The sequence below is a fragment of the Plasmodium vivax genome, chromosome 12 (genome assembly GCF_000002415.2).
Source record: "Plasmodium vivax chromosome 12, whole genome shotgun sequence".
Taxonomy (NCBI): domain Eukaryota; phylum Apicomplexa; class Aconoidasida; order Haemosporida; family Plasmodiidae; genus Plasmodium; species Plasmodium vivax.
In genome coordinates this window covers 2654329-2672284 of record NC_009917.1, presented here as the reverse complement: position 1 = coordinate 2672284, position 17956 = coordinate 2654329, and the positions used below count along the sequence as shown (strand labels likewise).

Below are 17956 nucleotides of genomic sequence, written 5' to 3'. Positions count from 1 at the left end.
GTCACTTTTGGACATCGCGGTACTTAAAAAAGGCCTCCCTATCAAACATCTTTTGCTCATCCGATAGGGTAAAATTTTTTGAAATCTTTTGGCCCCTCTTATGATTAGGCGGTTTGGTGATCATGCCCAAGTCCTTCTTCCGCATAAGCAGTTTGTTTTTCTCCTTCTTATATTTGCTTTCCTGTTTCTGCGCATATCTCACCATGACGTCTACCTTTTTAACTGGGCTGGTAATTTCGGTGGAGATCTTCTTACGGGTCATTTTCTTAAGCCACTTATTATACTTAGAGTTAATGTAATTCCAGCTGTTCTTCCTTTTATCGTAAACGGTGGTCTTGTTGCTTAGCTTAAAATAGTCCGTTGCCAAATCGGTAGGGACGTGAACAATATCATTGGTTCTTTTTTTACCAAATAATTTTAATTTTTTGGTTCCCTTGATAATGCTGCTTCTGGTTTTTAAGCCAATGTAATGTTTCTTCATATCTGTGTTTTCTCTATTCGCGGGGGATGCCCCCTGGGGGGTGGCTAGCTCACCAGGGGAGCCACTACATATAGGTGAGCCCTTTCCCACACTGGTGCTGTCCCCTTGTGAAGCGGAACGAACGGTAGTGTGCGGTTCCCCCTTGTGCACATTTTTGCCTCGTCCAGGTGTTCCCCAACTGGTTTGCGCTTCTAAACTTTCTAGCTGCCTACTTCTATACATCTTGTACGCATCTGACTTTATTTTTTCGTATATTTGATGCGTGCCTTTATCCTTTATGTTAAAGGCGTAACTGGAGAGGATGTCCCCATTCTGTGTGGCCGCTTTACTCCTCTTTAACCCACTTGCATAATCCTCGGGGGTATATGTATCTTCTTCTTCCAACAGAAGGTTTTCCTTAACTTTGGAATAATCCTCACGTTTAAACTGATCGCTACATGATTGGTTTATTTTTGCTTCAAATAGATTATCCATTTTTACGTCTTCGCAATGGAGGTACTCATATTGGTTGTTCTTTTTTTCATCCGATAAAAGCAGACTGTCCAAGAGTAGCTCCTTTTCTAGTTCCATCGAGTCGATACTGCTTAGCAAGGGCAGATTTGAATAATCACCAGTTTTGTTTTTATGCCCAACACTGTGGGGAACTTCCAGACCGTTTGAACAATATGATGAGTGATTATCACCCACCGGTTGGTCGGCACCCCACGTCTGTTCTGACACCGTTTCGCTGCTCCCCACGTAGGTTTTCTTATTTTCTTTCACATCAATCTTTTTACTGGCTCCTCCATGGGATCTTCCCCGTGGGGGTAAATCTTCACTAACATCCTTATTAGATTCGTTGCCAATGGTCTCTCCCCCAGGGTGCCTCTCCCCCCTGTCACCTTCCATTTGCTGTTCCGTTAACTGCAACCCTTTCTTGTATTTCCTTTGTTTATTTTGCATGTAGGTGGTCCCCTTATTGTGATGACCCCGTGTGTTGTTCACGCAGAACTGTTCTGCATCATTTATCTGCCTTGTGGATGGGTTCGCCAAATTCTCATCTTGGTGGCCCAGTTTACCACACTTTTCAATCACGTCGTCAATAATGTTTAGGTCGCTCTCGTTAAACTCTTCACGGCAGTGGCGCAGAAACTTTTCTTGCAGGGCACTTATTATAATCTTCATGTGGGAACTCATAAACTGATTAAAAGGTCTGTCCACCATCGGTGTGTCCTTTTTTTTCCACCTATTTAATGCGTCCGAAATGGTGTCATCGCTGAGTAGGATGTCCTTCGACAGGGTCTCCCCTACGCTGGTCGTTTTAGTTTTGCTTTTACCTTTGCTTTTGCTTATGCCTTCTGCGTGGCCCCCGTCTGGGGGGGTCCCCGGGGGGCGGTTATGCTGGCCCTCCACTGCGCCGCTAACGCTGCTTACATCGCCAATGCTGCTAACATCGCCAACGCCGCCAACACCACTAACCCCGCCAACACCGCTAATCGCGCCCGCCGCCAACTTGCGCAACCGCCTCTGCTCGATCAAGTCGTTGATCTTCATGACGATGTTATTTTTAACGATGGTTTTGTTTAGCTGGTACCGGGCAATCTCCCTCCGCAGCTCATTCAAGTTCTGCCTTTTGAGCGAACTGAGGGGAATGATGGGGGCCTCCAAATTTTTAAAGCACGCGATTTCCTCGTTCGCGATTTGAATCTTTATGGCTAAGTCTTTCGTATTCAGTAAGTCACATTTGCTTAAGACTATCTGGTACTTAATATTATAACGGTCGAAAAAATGGAGCAATTCTTTGTCACTTGTTTTCAGTCCAATTCTGCAATCAATGAGAACAAAAACTTTTTTTAAATTTTTTCTGTTTTTTAAATAAAATAAAGTAAATTCATTCCACTGTAGTCGTAGTTCTTCCTTACTATGGGCAAACCCATATCCTGGCAAATCGACTAGACATAACAAGCAAGGTTTTGCTATTTTATAAAAATGTATTTCTTTCGTGCATCCTGGTAATTTACTCACCTTCGCTTTATTTGTTCTTCCACACAATTCGTTGATTAGGGTAGATTTTCCACAATTTGATCTGCCTATGAATGCTATTTCTGGATATTTTGGTAAGGGCAGCTCACTCACTTGAATGGCCGTTTTGTACAGTATCATTCTTGGCTTTAACTGGTCTAAAAATATGGGCGCAAAATTGGGCCTCTTCTCGTTCAGGTATTTCCTTTGCAACTTATTCATGGGTTTCCCCAGCATTTTTTTTTTTAACTGTTCATATATTTTTGCATCTATTTTTGTGTTCCTCTCCCGCTGTCTTCTGCTTACGCCGTTGGGGCTGCCCGCCTCTCCGTGCGATCCGTGCGATCCGTGCGATCCGTGCGTTCCGTACGCATCGTTGCTCACGCGGCTTCTCGCACTGTGGCTCATATTTTTGCTCACCTGTTCTGCCCTCAGTTTGGCTCGTAAGCTGGCGTACCTTCGAAAGATCTGGCCCAGTAGCTGCATTTTCGCCTTACCAAGCGGGGTGCCTGGCGTTGCGTTCGGCACAGCGATCGGCGGCGAGCTTCTCGGTATTCCCATCACCGGTCATGCTGGCCACTCACCGTTGCACAGCCACGTTGGTGCGTCCCCCAACTTCGCATTCGCGTCAGCCTTTCTCTGCAGAGGTATGCCTCCACATGTTCTGCACGTGCGTATCTAACGCATTGCGCAAATCGTCCGCTTCGAGAAAAAAAAAAAACTTTCCTTCTCTGCGCTGACTTAAAAATGGCATCATTTGCATATTCATTTGGGCGCCTTTCTGCAAAAACGTTGCTAATGCGTGGGCAAAAAATTACGACGCTTTTTTTTTTTTTTTTGGCTAAGCAGCAGTAAGGAACGGCACCAACACAAACGCATACACACACGTTAACCCTGTGCAGTTAATTGCCTCAAAAAAATAGCCTTTTTATTTCAACTTTTTAGGCAAGTGACTTCCCTTTTTTACTTCGCAGAGGTGTCCCCTTTCACGCTTTTCATCCTCGCTGCTCCCTTTGCAGGGAAAAACGGCCACTCATTTCAGCTGGCACAATTTCAGGTTGGGGAGCTTAGCCTCCTTCCCCCAGCAATCCTTTCACGACGTGCGTGCATTATGCCCATGGGTGACACCTTATACGATTTTTTATTTTGCGTTTTTTTGCGCTTTTTTGCTCTTTTTTTTCATTTTTTATAGTTTAACTGTTATGAAAAAATTGATATAAAGGGCACAATTCGAAAGAGTATACATTTTTTGTTTGGTGAATACGCGTAAAGGCGGTTTTCTACATAAACACAAACGTGTGGACATGTGCATATGCATGTGCGGAGGCGCAGGAAGTGACGACGCGAAGAAAAGGTGGAGCGAAAGATGGAGATGGCCTTTTGGCCTCCCTCGCGTGCATGATTTCCGCTTCTCCTGCTTCCCCGTTGTGCATTTCGGTTACGCAGCTGTTTGTTCTTCGTTCACCCGTTCGGTCACTAACCCCACGAGTAAATTCCCACCTCTCAACCGTTACACATAGCACCATCGCACATGCATAGGATACACACAAACATGGGGCATTATCAGAAGGCCTCTACGAAATTGTTCCCTGTTCTAGGGGGCAAGTGATTTCTCCCTTGGAGGAGAGCCATTTGGCATCTTTATAATGCGCTACACCGTTCTTGACGAGCAAATGTGGCTGGATGTGAAAAAAGGGATTTTTCTCCTTATCAAAGCTTAAGGTTTTATCTGGCAATTTATTGACGTCCATATTTTCACAAATAATTCTCTCCCCAACGTTGACTCCATCTGGGGGGGCAAGTAGCTCTATTTGTTCACCAAAAGACCCGCATAAAACCATACCGTGACTTTTTCTTCCTCTAAGGGACTTTTCCTTCAAATTGGCTAGCACTAAAACGTATTTGTGTAGTAAATCTTCTGAATTCTTTTTAAGTCTTAAGCCACTGCAAATATCCCTGGATTTTTCTTCCCCCACATTTATCTTCAAACAGTACAGCGTATCGGCATCTGGGTGAATTTCCACTTCCTCTACATACCCTACGATAATATTTAATCTGGTAATATCATCGAGGTTCTTTGGTTCCTCTACTTTTTTTTTCTGGGCATTTTTATTTTGTGCATTATTTTTCTTTTTACCTTTTTCATTATCTCCATTTTCATTTTTTGCATTCTTATCATCCTTCTGTTGTCTCATGCTTACACTATTAGCTCGTTCACCTGGGCTCATTACATTTTTACTATTTAGAAAAGTTTCCAGACTGTCCCTAACTTCCAACTTTTTTAGTGTAGTGAATTTCCCCACTAGGGTTTCTTGAATGTGTAAAAACCACCTATATATGTGTGAAATTTCGACTCTCTCTTTGGCGGGCATTTCACTTAAAGGTTTATAAACAGAGCAGAAATAAAAAATGTCCACTATGGAGGCATGCCTATTCGAGACAATGTACGATTTTTCGCATAACAAATCATTCAAATGCTTCATGTCTAGCTGCTTCAGTTTAAATTTGTCACTTGCCAAATGGAAAATGAATTCTTCATTTTCGCTCACTTTGCCTTCATCTTCGTTAAACAGTTCGTTGTAGCAGTCGTATATATCGATAATCGCGTAAAGCGTGCAAAACAGCTCCTTGTACTGTTTGTCCTTATACTGGAAGGAAATTTTCTACAAAGGGGGGAGCGGCAGAGACGGGGATGAAAAATGAAAAAAAACGCGTTGCGTAAAAATTACGCAAAGGTAAGGCACACTTGCACGTGTTTATTTTTAGCCAACTCAACTGCAACATGTAATAAATGTACAATGTAGGTGCACACATCGCTGGTATAAAAAAAAATTGTCCTTCCAAGTGGGCACATAACGGCGTTATAAATCGCTGCTCAGTATGTTGCCCCATTGGGGATGGCCCCCTCGCGTAATGCGCAACATCTACATATAAACACATTTCCGCTTATATTCCCCCGTGTACTTGCTCCCATTTTTACCTTTTCATGTCGCACTTCGGGAAAAGCCACCTTTTCATCATCTTTGACGACCACCGCTTTGATAAAGTCAAGGACCAATTTCAGAATATCTGATTTTACATCGTCCTGCACTAACGTTAAAACACACATCTTCCTCGACAAATATTTTACGCTCTTTCTAAAGGGGGTTGTGTCGTTATATATGACGAACGGAACTGCCGGTTTTGTGAATTCCTTCAGCTATGTAAGTTTTTTTTTTTTTTTAAGTTAGCAATTTTGCTTGGCGAATTAGCATATTTGCTTCGTGCAGCCCTCTCATAATATATACATGCATGCGTTTGCGTTTTATGCGCGTTTCGAACTTCGCTTTTTCGATTTTTACCAGTGGAAGCTAGCCGCTTTGGTTCGACAATTTGTCAACTGGTCAAAGCGGTTAACCGTTTCTGCTGTTCGTTGCCTCTTCGTTCACTTGTCATCTGTACATGTACGTTTGTACGTTTGTACTTTTGAACTTCTGTACGTTTGTACTTCTGTACTTTTGTATTTTTTTTTTTTTTGTAAGCTGCTTTTCACGTCATGTTTGAAATATACCATTCGTAAGAGTGGAACTTTTTTATGTTTTTTTTTTTTTTACATGCGGCGACAACTCAAATTAATTGACAACGTATACTGTACCCATTCAACAAAATGAAGCGAGAAAAAAAAAAATATGACAATGTACGGGTAGGCCGAATGAAGGGCGCCTACGCGGAAAAGAAGCAACCCGTGCATACATCATACTACACGTTGCTTCTATTTTTGCCCCCCCCTACCCAAAAGGTTATGTGACCATTTTTTAATTTCTCCAAAATTTGGAAGCGCTTAAAAAGATATACCTCTTCAGAAAAGAGAAAATTAAAGCGAAATAAAAAAAAAACGTTGCAGAAAGGTAGTCATATCGCCATTCCGTTGGAAAGGGACTACAAAGGCAGGCCAACATTTTGGCAGGCGTACCATACAGGGTTGTCACAAATACATCCGAATGTTACATCCATGTGATATACGTTTTGCGTGTAAAAATTTGATGTACGGTGGGGAAAAGCGAATAATGTAAACCTTTGAAATGAGAAAAAATGCATGTACCATTATGTGGGCAGAAAGAGTAACCCACATGGGGAAATTGTGCCCATTTCGCACACATCCGGAGTTCTCCCTGTAAAATGTAACTAAACAGGTATCGTTCGCGTCGAAGCAGCAGAAATGTATCACATGTTTGTGCTCACCTCTCCTCACACGTCTTAGATTCCTTTTTTAAAAAATATAGAACCCTCCGGGAGTTGTTGTGCGAGCATATTTTACGCGGCAGCTACGCCGCAAAAATGGGGGTGTTTGAATGTGCCAGTTTGTACACATGCTCAGTTTGTCATAAATCAGAAACGCACTTCTTCGCAAAGTTTTTTTCTTTCTCCGTTTAAGTGTACTATTTTTCTCCCCTTTTAGTAGTACGCGCGTAATGCGTGTTTGCTCCTTTTGCCCAATTGTAAAAAAAAAAATGGTAGGATATTACGTTCCACAAAAGGGATATCCAACGTACGTTTTTTTTTTCCCGTCACTTCTTTAAAATGAAATGAACAGAATTTTCTACTTCAGCACAGGGCAACAAACAAATAAAAAAAAAAAAAAACAACTTCGTCAAAATCATGCATAGCACACTTTGTCTAAATGCTTCTCTACATTTTCAGCTCTTCAGAAATGCGCAAAGTAGAAAATTTACAAACGTTACAAAATGGCAATTGCATATCTTTGCACCAGTTTTGCGGTTTTATAATCGCACCTTTTATCGTACCGTTTTAATGACCATTCCGCCGCAAACCTGTGCTGATTTATTATGGACAAAATTGGCCGCTGGTTTATTTCCCATGTGACAGTGAATGCAAAAAAGAATAAAAAAAAAAAAATCCATCCTTGCAAACCACATTTTTGTGTTAAGTACCCATTCGAAACAGTTAAATGCCATTTCTACAGAAAGATGTGGCAACCCAAAATAAGGGGAGCGTTAAAACATGTGGGCGAAAGAATGCTCCATTTTTGTTTAGCAGTTTTTTCCGTTTGTACCTCCTCGCAAAGTTGGAATTTTTTTTTCTACAAGTGAGCCTTCACGGCGACGCAACTTCACCCCTCCCGCGGAACGGACGCAACCTACTTTAATTCTACGCGACGATTTGTTCACCTTTAAGCGACATGCATTTGCACATGTGCAGCTTGCACGCGTATAAACGTGAACATATGTGTACTTACAGACTTGCATGCATAAGGCATACGCAACATGTGCAGCTCCAAGGATCACCCCCGCGGCGAAACGCAACGCTACGTTGGAACTGTCGGGACGTTATCATAAACTGCGCTACGATTAGCGCGAACAAACTTGTTCATGCAGAATAAAATTCGGTGTCATTCGGCGTATTCCTACACCTTCCATATTCGAACCATTTTTACAAAATTGTATATCCACTTGGATCACACGAAACTTTGCATCCTCTTGTGATGGCATTCAAAATGGGTGTCCTTTTTTTTTTTTTTTTGGGGGGGTACTTTTAAAATGAATGTACGCATTTGTAACAAGTGAAAATTATTTAAAAAATAAAACACGTTCAAAGTGTGAGGCAATTTTTTTTTTTTTGTTTTCCATTTTTTGAACACTTATCCTTATGTGCCATTTTGTGTTAACTCGGCCATTTGCCGTGCCCTTCGCTTCGGCCTAAGCGAACAGCCACAAGAAGGAAAAAAAAAAATAAGTCCATACGTTATTATACATATATAACTTTGTTAGAACATGCCAGAGAGCGAAATAAGCGCGAGGCATTTTTCACCTTATTTTTTGGCACGCGCGCTAAAGGCATTGTTATGAGGAAGCGTTGTGAAGAAGGTTATGCCAGAGTTTGGTGAATTGTGCGAATGTGCGGATGTGCGAAATGCGAAGGTGCTAATTTGCGAATATGCTAATTTGCCAATTTGCCAATTTGCCAATTTTCTTATTTGCGAATTTTCCCAGCTTTGATAAAGGAACGCACTGATTTGTTCATACGAGCGCGTCGAATTTACGCGTGCCGCCTGAACGCATGATGTGACATGCTATACTTCCCGTTCTTGCTTTCACGCTCCCCCACCGACTCGCAAAAAATGATAAAACGCAATAGCGCGTCACTCACATTTTGTACATTGTTTGGTATTTCCATTGTTCCCTTTGTTTAAAATTAAGTCATTTTTCTTTTCCTCGCGCGCGTTTTTACCTTACATGCATATGTATAAGTATACACAAAGTAGTTTTTTTTTTTTTTTTTTTTTTTTTGTTTTAATGATATGCAAAGTTTTATATACATTTCTGCCGTATGAACAAATGCGTACCAACACACTGACCGTACGTAACAGTTACAGTAGCTACGAATAACACAGTGTTTGTTCCGTTTGGTCTCATCGCCTCCTCCCTACCCCGCGTTTGTTTCAACTTTCACGTTTTACGCTATGATTACACCATTAGGTAGAAGAAAATGTACAAATGCGTCAATGTAGATAGCCTGAACGATGAATTTATAACCAAAAAAGATTCACTCAACAACTTAAACGTAAAGGAGAGAAGCAGTGGCAGGACAGGTAAAAGCTATTACGGCAAAAATGATGCAGACCATATGATGCAAAATGCGGAAAAAAATTACCTAGACCGTTTCGATACACCAAATGGAAATCTCAACAAGAATTATCTCTACTGTGGTGATAATTTAATGGATGAAGATAGCAGCAAAAATAGCGACTTGCATAGCAAAACGTTAGAGGAACATTTGAAAAGCTACAGTTACCACCATGTGGACCCAGAGTACATACTTAGTAATAAATATGGAAGCTCACAAGTGAGGGTGGACGGAAGCCATCTGATTAGTCTTAGCGATCAAAGGAACATTATTCTGTCCAAAGAGCGCATTCACAACAGGTACTTCAGCAAAAGTTACGACAACAGAAGTGACGGCAACAGAAGTGATGGCCACAGAAGTGATGGCCACAAAAGTGACGGCCACAAAAGTGACGGCCACAAAAGTGACGGCAACAAAAATAACGACCAAATCGTCAACATGATAAGCAATCATTATAATAATTTAATCCAAACGACCAACAAGGGAATAGAAAATATAAACAGCAACTGCGATGCCATCATTTCGAAGCATAACTACGACAGCATGTCCGATGTTAGCAGCACCATTTTGATGAACAAAAACGACATTACACAGAATAACGATTACGCGGATTATAACTACAACAGCTATTTTAATTATAGAAACGATCATACCTCTGCACACCACTACAACGGCAGTGCCAATAATGGCGGCCAAAATAATGGCAGCAGCAGTGGTCGCATTAATGGAAGCAGCACCGGTCGCATCCACGGAAGCAGCGCAGGGCATAATAAACGACACAGCAACGGCTGCAGTAGCCGCAGCTTGCGAAGCAGGAATGGAAACTATGAGGCGGAAAAAAGGGAGTGCTTCCCCTATGCACATGAAAGCTCGCTGAACGAAAATTTAATACACGACAACTGTGACTACGCCAAAGTGGGGAAAGCCGAGCTGGTCATGCGAGACAATGAGATGAATTCGCTATCCGTGTACAATGACGAAGACGCACAGAATAGAATTCTTCAAGAAATGGATGAGCAAACAAAGCAAGGCGACTTGCACTTCTCAAATAGACTCCAGAGCATCGAAAGGGAAAACACGAACAACCGAATTAAGATCTACGACATGTTTAACAATCTTAATATTAAAAAGAGTAACAACACAAATATGGGCATTTTGAATTTTTTGAAAAATAAGAGGAAGAACAAATACGCCTATGATAGCAAGGGTATTCGAAATGACGCTGCGGAGAATAAGGCCCCCAGCAAGGAGAGTCATAGTAGCGGCGTGGCCAGCAAAGCGGGGGGAACTACTGTGAATGACCACGCCGCGAATGACCATAATGCGGGGAGCGCCAACCCGAGCGGTCATAACATCGCTGAGGGAAGCCACAGCAGTTACAGATTCAACGCCAACATGAGAAACGTAGAATGCAACGACCCGTATAATAGCTCCCCCGTGTTAAAAGGGCACACGTACAACGAAGAGGAAGCAAAAAACAAACCAGCGACACCCCACCACATTCTAATCGATCAGAAGTATATAGAAGAAAACGAGGAGAAACTATCCAAAGCCGAATTAGCAAATAAGTCTAATATTAGCTCATTTGAAACATTGAAACTGTTAGAGAAGGACAACAATGGTGATGTCACTAACTTTTACAGAAGTGCACTGAACGAGTTTTTAAATAAAAAGGACAGCCGCTCAGATGAATGTAGCAATAAAGCCGATTCCGCAAAAATGAAGCAGAACAACCCCTTCAGTGTCTATCATTATGTGAAAAAGGAGCGAGCCGAGAATGCGGCTCCGCTTCCCAACGGCAAGGAAAAGTGTAGCAGTCATAAAAGCGGTAGTACTGCTAGTAAGGGCAACGAAAAATGCAACATAAACGGGGGAAGTAGTAAGAGCAACCAAAATCGGAACAATGTGGAAAGAAATTGCAATGCAATTCATAGCCAACGCGTTGACAACCATAACTCTGGTAATGAGCTTCCCCCCCGTGGTGAGAAAACCAACAAGAAAGGTCCAACCCAAAGGGACGCAGCAACAAATAGTAATGATAACTATAGTGTAGGAAAAAACGGCCTATATATATTCAAAACGGGATCGGAAGTACCCAGCAGCAGTTTTAACCATTATTCGAAGAAAGGCACTAAAAAAGACCCATTTGACAGAGAACACAAAATGGATGTGAAGAGGAACAAGCCAGACAAGGATCAGCATTACTTCAAAGAGGGACTTGAAACCGATGGGGAATTTCCTTTTAACGCGAAATGGAATGAAAACGATACGTTCTACCTACATGAGGAAAACAAAAAAAATGAAAAAATAAAAACCAATGAAGAGTTATCAAGTAAATATATTTCTTCATATTCCGAGTCGTCCCTCCCGAGCTCCATGCAGTCCTTTGTGGAGCCCAAAAATAGGGTAGCCCAAAAAAGCCGCAACTCAAAAAATGCACTTACGAAAGAAGTAAAAAATAGGAGCGAAAAAAAGTGTAATGCAAAAAGAAAAATGAACCTGAAGGGGAAACAAGAAAATGGACAGTTCCATCGAAGTAGCAGTAACTCACTAATTGATGACATAAGTTGCATTTATGAAGACGCCAAGCAGTTCAATTTTATCGATGGAATTGACGGAAATCGTGTGAGCCGAAACGATGCCTGTAGGCACAATGTTAACCACTCCGCTAACTGTAACAATGCTAATAAAAGTAACAAAGGGGTTGGCACCGATGCGAGAATCCCCGGACATGTACACAGTTGTGACGAAGCGAAAGCGCCTCTGCAACAAAATAAGTGCAAACACGAATGCAGAAACGCACCCACGGTGTATGTCAAGAAGAAGAAAAAAAAAAAAAAAAAAAAACATAATGGGAGTGATCGCTACACCGAAAGTGGCAGTGACAGGGGTGCAGCCAGCAGTCGTGATGAAGATGGAGGGAACAATGATTGCAAAAAGAGCCTCAAAGGTGAGGACAGTTCTGTGAAAAACAAGCACAGACGAAGCAGCTCACCCAATGTTAACCATTCGGATCCTAGAAACGGCGTCGAAAGGGGTAGTAAAAAATATCCAGGCGAACATAACGCTTTAAAAGAATTAAGTGCCGACAAGGGGGGCGATCATTATGGTGACCGTGAAAGGGGAAGTGCGCGTGACGACGCGCATGACCCTCTCGTCGCCAGCAAAGCCGCTCATTCTATGAACCCCTTTAGGCACGACGTAGCTACTAACCAGAACGAAGCCGACAGTGGCGCTAACAAAGGCGACAGAGGTAGTAACAAAGGAGACAGTAGTGACGACGAAGACGACGGTTATAATAATCGGGACAGTGGTGATAGGCGAGGCAAAGCCAATGGCAGGGGGAGAGCAAAAAATGGAAACGCTAACACTTTGGAAAAATCGCAAATAGCGCAGGAATATAACGAAAACTCTGTTGCAATGAAAAAAGAGAAAAAAAAAAAGAAGAAAGAGGATCCGTTAAAGACCAAACAAACAATGGCACAAGATGAAGATAATGCACATGGTGATGACACGAACGTGGTGGTCAAGTGCAAAATGAAGAAGAAATCGAGTCACATTATTTCGGATTATGAGCAACGTGCCTGTTCTGTGAGGGAAAATGTACCAGGCAGCAAGACACATTCTGTTGTCGCTTGCAAAAAGGAGCATCAAACGAAGGAGAACACTAGTAAGAAATCTGCCCGAAAAAAGGGCGCCAACCAAAGTAGCAGTAGCTTTAACTCGTCCAGCAGTGAAAACCACGAGAAGGACGAAATCGAATGTGACAGTAAAACTGTTCCAAGGAAGTCTGCTCGCTTGAAAGAGAGCAATGTGAAGAAGACGCATAGAACCCCCCTGCACAGTAACACCGCTAGCATTAGGAATAGCAGGGGGACCAACACAGGCAATGGTTATAATAGCCAAAGCCCAAGTAGCAACCGGCGCAGCGGTATGAGTGATATAAGCAGCAGTGGTGACGACTCGGATGAGGGCGAAAGCCAAAGCGTTAAGGCGAAAACGGGAAAGAACAAAAACAGTCATTTTTCTAGTAGCGGAAAAATGGAATTAAAATTTTGTAGCGACCAAGAAGCGAACCAAAGGTGCAGACGCGAAAGGGAAGCCTCTGGTAACGGAACGGAGAACCGAGACTCCGACGAAGACTCCAACGCTGCAGAACAAAACCGCGCAGTCAGTAAAGTCGAAAGGGACAGTCACCTCACCAACAGTGTGGCGAAAAAAAAAAGGCAGGGCAATTTGGCGAAAAGTAAAAACGACAAGCGAGAGGATCTCTCAACAGGAGAGGACAACACCGATTGTGGCAATTTAAAGGAAAAGAGAAAAAAGACGAAGAGGTGTCCCTCCACCGGTTGCAGTAACAACCCTACGGATGGAGATACCAAATTGGTCTATAACCCAAATGGCAATCTAACTGCACAGTGTGATGGACGCAGGGCTGTAAAAAAGGGAGGCACCCCTGATGGGGATGAACAAATCTGCGCAAATATGCATCACGAAAGTGAGCACTTCTACAGCAACGCAAACGATGTCGCGATGAACGGAATGAGAGGAGAAAACATGTGCACGAGAGACACCCACATAGAGGGTGCCCACATGAATGACCCACGCATGAGCTATTGGGACATTTCCATCGCAAACTATAAAACACACTCGTCGAAAAACAGCATGGGTAGCATTGACAACCCTGCTAGTGTAGGCTCCCTAAGCAAAAAAAAAAAGGACATACAGTTAGTGACCCAAAGTGAGGAAAACTTCGGAGATGTCCCCCAAGAAAGGTACTGCACCATGCGATGTGCACCTGCACCCTTGGGGGGAGGTAACTTAAACCATATGGACGCACATTTGAAGAACATCCCTTCGGGAAATAACGCAAAAAGGAACGCAAAAAGTAACGCTGCAAATCTGATAAACGGAAATGAATTTGCACATCAGAGGGTTGATTGCCAAAATGAGGAGTTCAAAAATTTAATCATGACGGGGGACGCGGCTAGTTGTGGTGAGAAAGTACCCCCAATGGAGGATCAACGGATGGGGAGACACTTAGTGAGAGAGAGCTTTAAACAGAAGGCCCCTCTCTTTTACGAAAAGGATGGTAAGTTGGACGATATTTTTACGCATAGCAATAAAGAAGAACTGTTGCGTAACTCAAAACGAATGCTAAATAGGACCTTCTCAAATGGGGATCCACCCAGTGGACACATCCCCCACAAGGAGCACAGAACGAAAGAAGTACCTTCTATGGATAACCCATTTAAACGGACAGAATACATAAAGCATGGTATAAAAACAGAAGATTATCCTAACAGAAGTAGCAACATGTCAAATGAGGACATCCCCTATAACGGCATCTATGAGAAAGAGGCCGGCATTTTTTTAAAAGACAGTGTAAGCAGCCAGTGGAGTAGAAAACCTGATACTTTGTTAACTGCGCAGAGGAGGAAAAGGAACGATGAAGGGGTGAACGTAAGCCTAAACACCAATGCAGGTGTGAATATGAATTACATACATGAAGATCCGCGTGCGTACCAAAGTAAAAATGCATACATACGTGAGGAGCAAATCTTTCCAGGGAAGTTCACCCAAGGGAAAAACTATAACGGCGCACTTTGTAAGAATCGCTTTAACGATGACAGGAGGGACGAATTATTGCATGAAAAGGGAAAGAGCGATTTGTTCTCCTCGAGAGGTCAAGAAGTGGACCACATCTACAAAAGGGATAGCATTTCCAATGCGCAGTTTATGAGTAGGGGGGCACCTGCACACGTGGCAAAATCGGTGCAAAGTACGCATCATGTGTTTGTAAATAACGCAACACAGGAGCAACCCCAACGAATGGGAGACCCCGGTGGCATCATTTACAACCCAGTGGAGGCAGACACTAATGTAAATAGTTACACCCCTCATCTAAATTTCTTCCAAAAAGAAGCGAAAGCCGCGCAAAGGGGCATCGAGAAAAATCCCTTCTTCCTACACTCACACATAAAAAGCACAAACATGGATGGGGGAATCAATTTTTACAAAACGGAGGAGAAAGATACCATGGGTGTCACCCCCCCTATGGACAGAACAAGCCAAAAGAAAGAATACGACGCAAGTAGGATGAACCTTTTCAATAAAGCTCTGCACATCAATGTTAACGGGGAGCAGTCAGATTGGTTTGCCCGTAAAACCGATTTGGAACAAAATGCAGGTGAAAGCAAACGGACGAACAACATGGAGGGGGGAATAGGCGCAAAGGGGACTTATCACTGGGGGGATCCTAATGATGAACGCAGCCTAGGGTACATGCACAGGGGAGGCGCTGCCCCCTTCCCAGACATCTACCCAGGAAGCGGTGGGCGATACGGAAGCGGCGTAAACGGTGTGGACGCACAAAATGGGAACGGTTTGTTCCCACGCCATGGGAGAGACACTACCATTCACGGCATTAGAAAAAATAACGACAGTAACAGCGGTAACCGCGGTAATCGCGGCGGTGACAACGGTGGACCTTTTGATCGGGGGACTAACATCCACGTGGGGAGTGCACCCAGTGACGCAGATAAAAGAGCGGCCCATGCGAACAGCCAAGTTGCGTATTCCGAATTGGAGAGCGCAATCATCCTAAATGAAGTGCTACGAAAGGATAGCGAAAGTTGGAACAAACCCTACAGTGGCACGAATAAAATACCGACACTTCGCTTTACCAACAATTTCTCTATCGACTTTGCAAACATTCTGAAAAACTACAAAGACAAATCGGATAATTATCTTAATAAGCAGTACATACAGGACTTGGAGAGAATTAATTTTTTAATTCAAAATTTTACAAACAGCTACAGATGTAGCGATAATTTAAAATCTATTTTTCAACTGCTTCAGTACGAAATTGAAAAGGAGAAAAGAGAGAATCAGTATTTTTGTCAAGACCAGAAATATTTAGTTCTTACCATGCCTCTAAATGATATTAAAAAAAATTATGACCATTTTGGGGAACCCATTTTAAAAGAACCCATCTGCGAATATAAGCTGGATACATGCCTTTTGGAAAATTTAGAAAATCAATCTAAGGGTGAGTCCTGCAGTTGGGGAAGGGACCACCTAAAGGGGGACCCAACGAAGGCATGCAATTTGGTCAAGAATTGTAGCAGGGGGGATGGCCCGAACTATGACGGCAGCGAATATGGCGCTAATGACAAGTGCGTGCAGAAGTGCACTACAGGAAATTGCAGAGGGTTATGCATGAGGGCGCCAAGCTGGGCTTCTTCCCCGAACAGCACCACGGACGTGGCAACGGCGTCGGCATCGGCGGTGGTACGCGCGTACAGCAACAGCAGCGGCTGCGGAAAGCTGGTCAGGGCCAACCGCTGCGCCGGTAACCTGCCCAAGACGGACAAGCCGGGCAAGCACTGTATTAGCAAAAAAAGGTGCGGCGGCACCTTGAACGAAAGCATCTTATCAAAAATGAACACATTCATAATAAGGCACAATAACCGCGTGTACAAATTAAAGCTAAATGGCAATTTCCCCTTAAGAGGCAACCAATTGAGTACCAAAAAAAATGGAAAACTTTTTAAATTGCTTTCTTCATTTTATAAGCCATTTTTCAAAGAAGAATACAACAAAAGAAATGTTCTGCTTAATGAAGACCTGCCCCTAAGTTATGTACACAATGTGAACCCCAGCAGGGATAGCCTTTCGCAAGACCAAACAGATAATAATGGGATTGTCAAATCGTCTCACACCCATAATGATGACAACTTTTATAATATTATTCAGAGCAGTGGACTTACTAATATAGACGACCTTTTCATTTCGGACGACGAGGTGAATCTTATTTACATGTATAACAACCATCGCAATGAGAAGGTTTATAGTTTAGAAAAATTGGACGTGTTGAAAAATCAAAACTCTACGTTGTCCTCTCTGAATGATTCAGCGAACACGGGGCAGGAGAATTACTCCTGTAAAAAATGAACAAAATAGGGAAAACTCATAAAATTAAAGTTGGAGTGTTTAGACAAACAAGTTCCACCGAGTGTATTACAAGTAAGAAGCAACATCGTGCATGCATTCAGGGAGTTGGAGGAAATGCCACGTGGAAAGCACAACTCGTGGAGAGACCCCCCTACCTGTGAGTGATTTGCCACGGTAGGGTGAATTAACTGTTTCTTACCGCCCATTTGCATTTTTACTTTATTTTTATTTTATTTTATTTTTTTTTTTTTATTTTTTTGTGTAAAGATGAAATCAAAATTAAAAACATAAAAATTGCACACGTGCAGTGTGCATCCGTATTACTCCCGCACATGCGTGTGTACGCCGTCCGAACGGGCGCGAAAATGCCGTTGTTGATGTGTACTTAATTAAAACCGCTTTTATAAATTGTGCAAAAAAAAAAAAAAAAAACGTGTAAACCATGCTCCACATTTGCAATTTTTTAATCAGAATTAATACCTTTTGAAGCTTCCTCCTTTTGTTGTTATTTTGTTTTATTTTTCCATTTTGCCTTTTTTTGAAAAACTCCCTTTCCATTTGTTTATAAATTAAGAAAGAAATGTTCCAGCGTGGGCAGGCCGTTTTCTGCGTTTTGGCGTGCCCGACACGTGGGGGGTTTCTCACGAGGTTTAAGCGATCTTTGGAGGCGCTACATAAACGTGTATTCAAGCGGCTGCGCTCTACAGTGCGTCCATAAATATTTACCCCGTTACTTATTTGTTCGTGTTGGAGCTGCCCTCAACGCGCGAGACTTCCTTTTTCATCACTTCAACGGGAAAACCATTCGGGGTTAAGCAAAAATGTCGCGTTTAATAAAGCGCCAATCGGGTTTCCACTTCTTCTTCGTGTGTGTATTTTCGAAAGCAGGGCAGC

The 17956-nt window shown here is 42.7% G+C and overlaps 3 protein-coding genes across 3 annotated transcripts; 1 reads left to right on the top strand and 2 right to left on the bottom strand.

Moving 5' to 3' along the window:
• Position 1: 1 nt before the first annotated feature.
• PVX_118380 (hypothetical protein, conserved) lies at positions 2-2968 on the bottom strand (the record flags this gene model as incomplete). The annotated part of the gene is made up of 1 exon (XM_001615919.1): positions 2-2968. One exon carries the CDS (start codon positions 2966-2968, stop codon positions 2-4), a length of 2967 nt encoding a protein of 988 aa, XP_001615969.1.
• Positions 2969-3323: 355 nt separating this feature from the next.
• On the bottom strand, positions 3324-6118 carry PVX_118375 (methionine-tRNA ligase, putative). The gene is made up of 2 exons (XM_001615918.1): positions 5463-6118; positions 3324-5145 (listed from the first exon to the last, which is right to left on the bottom strand). Exons 1-2 carry the CDS (start codon positions 5589-5591, stop codon positions 4057-4059), a joined length of 1218 nt encoding a protein of 405 aa, XP_001615968.1. The 5' UTR covers positions 5592-6118; the 3' UTR covers positions 3324-4056.
• A 2850-nt stretch (positions 6119-8968) lies between these two features.
• Positions 8969-17062, top strand: PVX_118370 (hypothetical protein, conserved; the record flags this gene model as incomplete). The annotated part of the gene is made up of 1 exon (XM_001615917.1): positions 8969-17062. One exon carries the CDS (start codon positions 8969-8971, stop codon positions 17060-17062), a length of 8094 nt encoding a protein of 2697 aa, XP_001615967.1.
• Positions 17063-17956: the final 894 nt, after the last annotated feature.

Coding starts and splice junctions, on each gene's coding strand:
- PVX_118375 (XM_001615918.1), bottom strand. CDS start 5,591: ATGTGTGTTTTAACGTTAGTGCAGGACGATGTAAAATCAGATATTCTG. Junction 5,146..5,462: donor CCGAAGTGCGACATGAAAAG/GTAAAAATGGGA, acceptor CCCCCTTTGTAG/AAAATTTCCTTCCAGTATAA.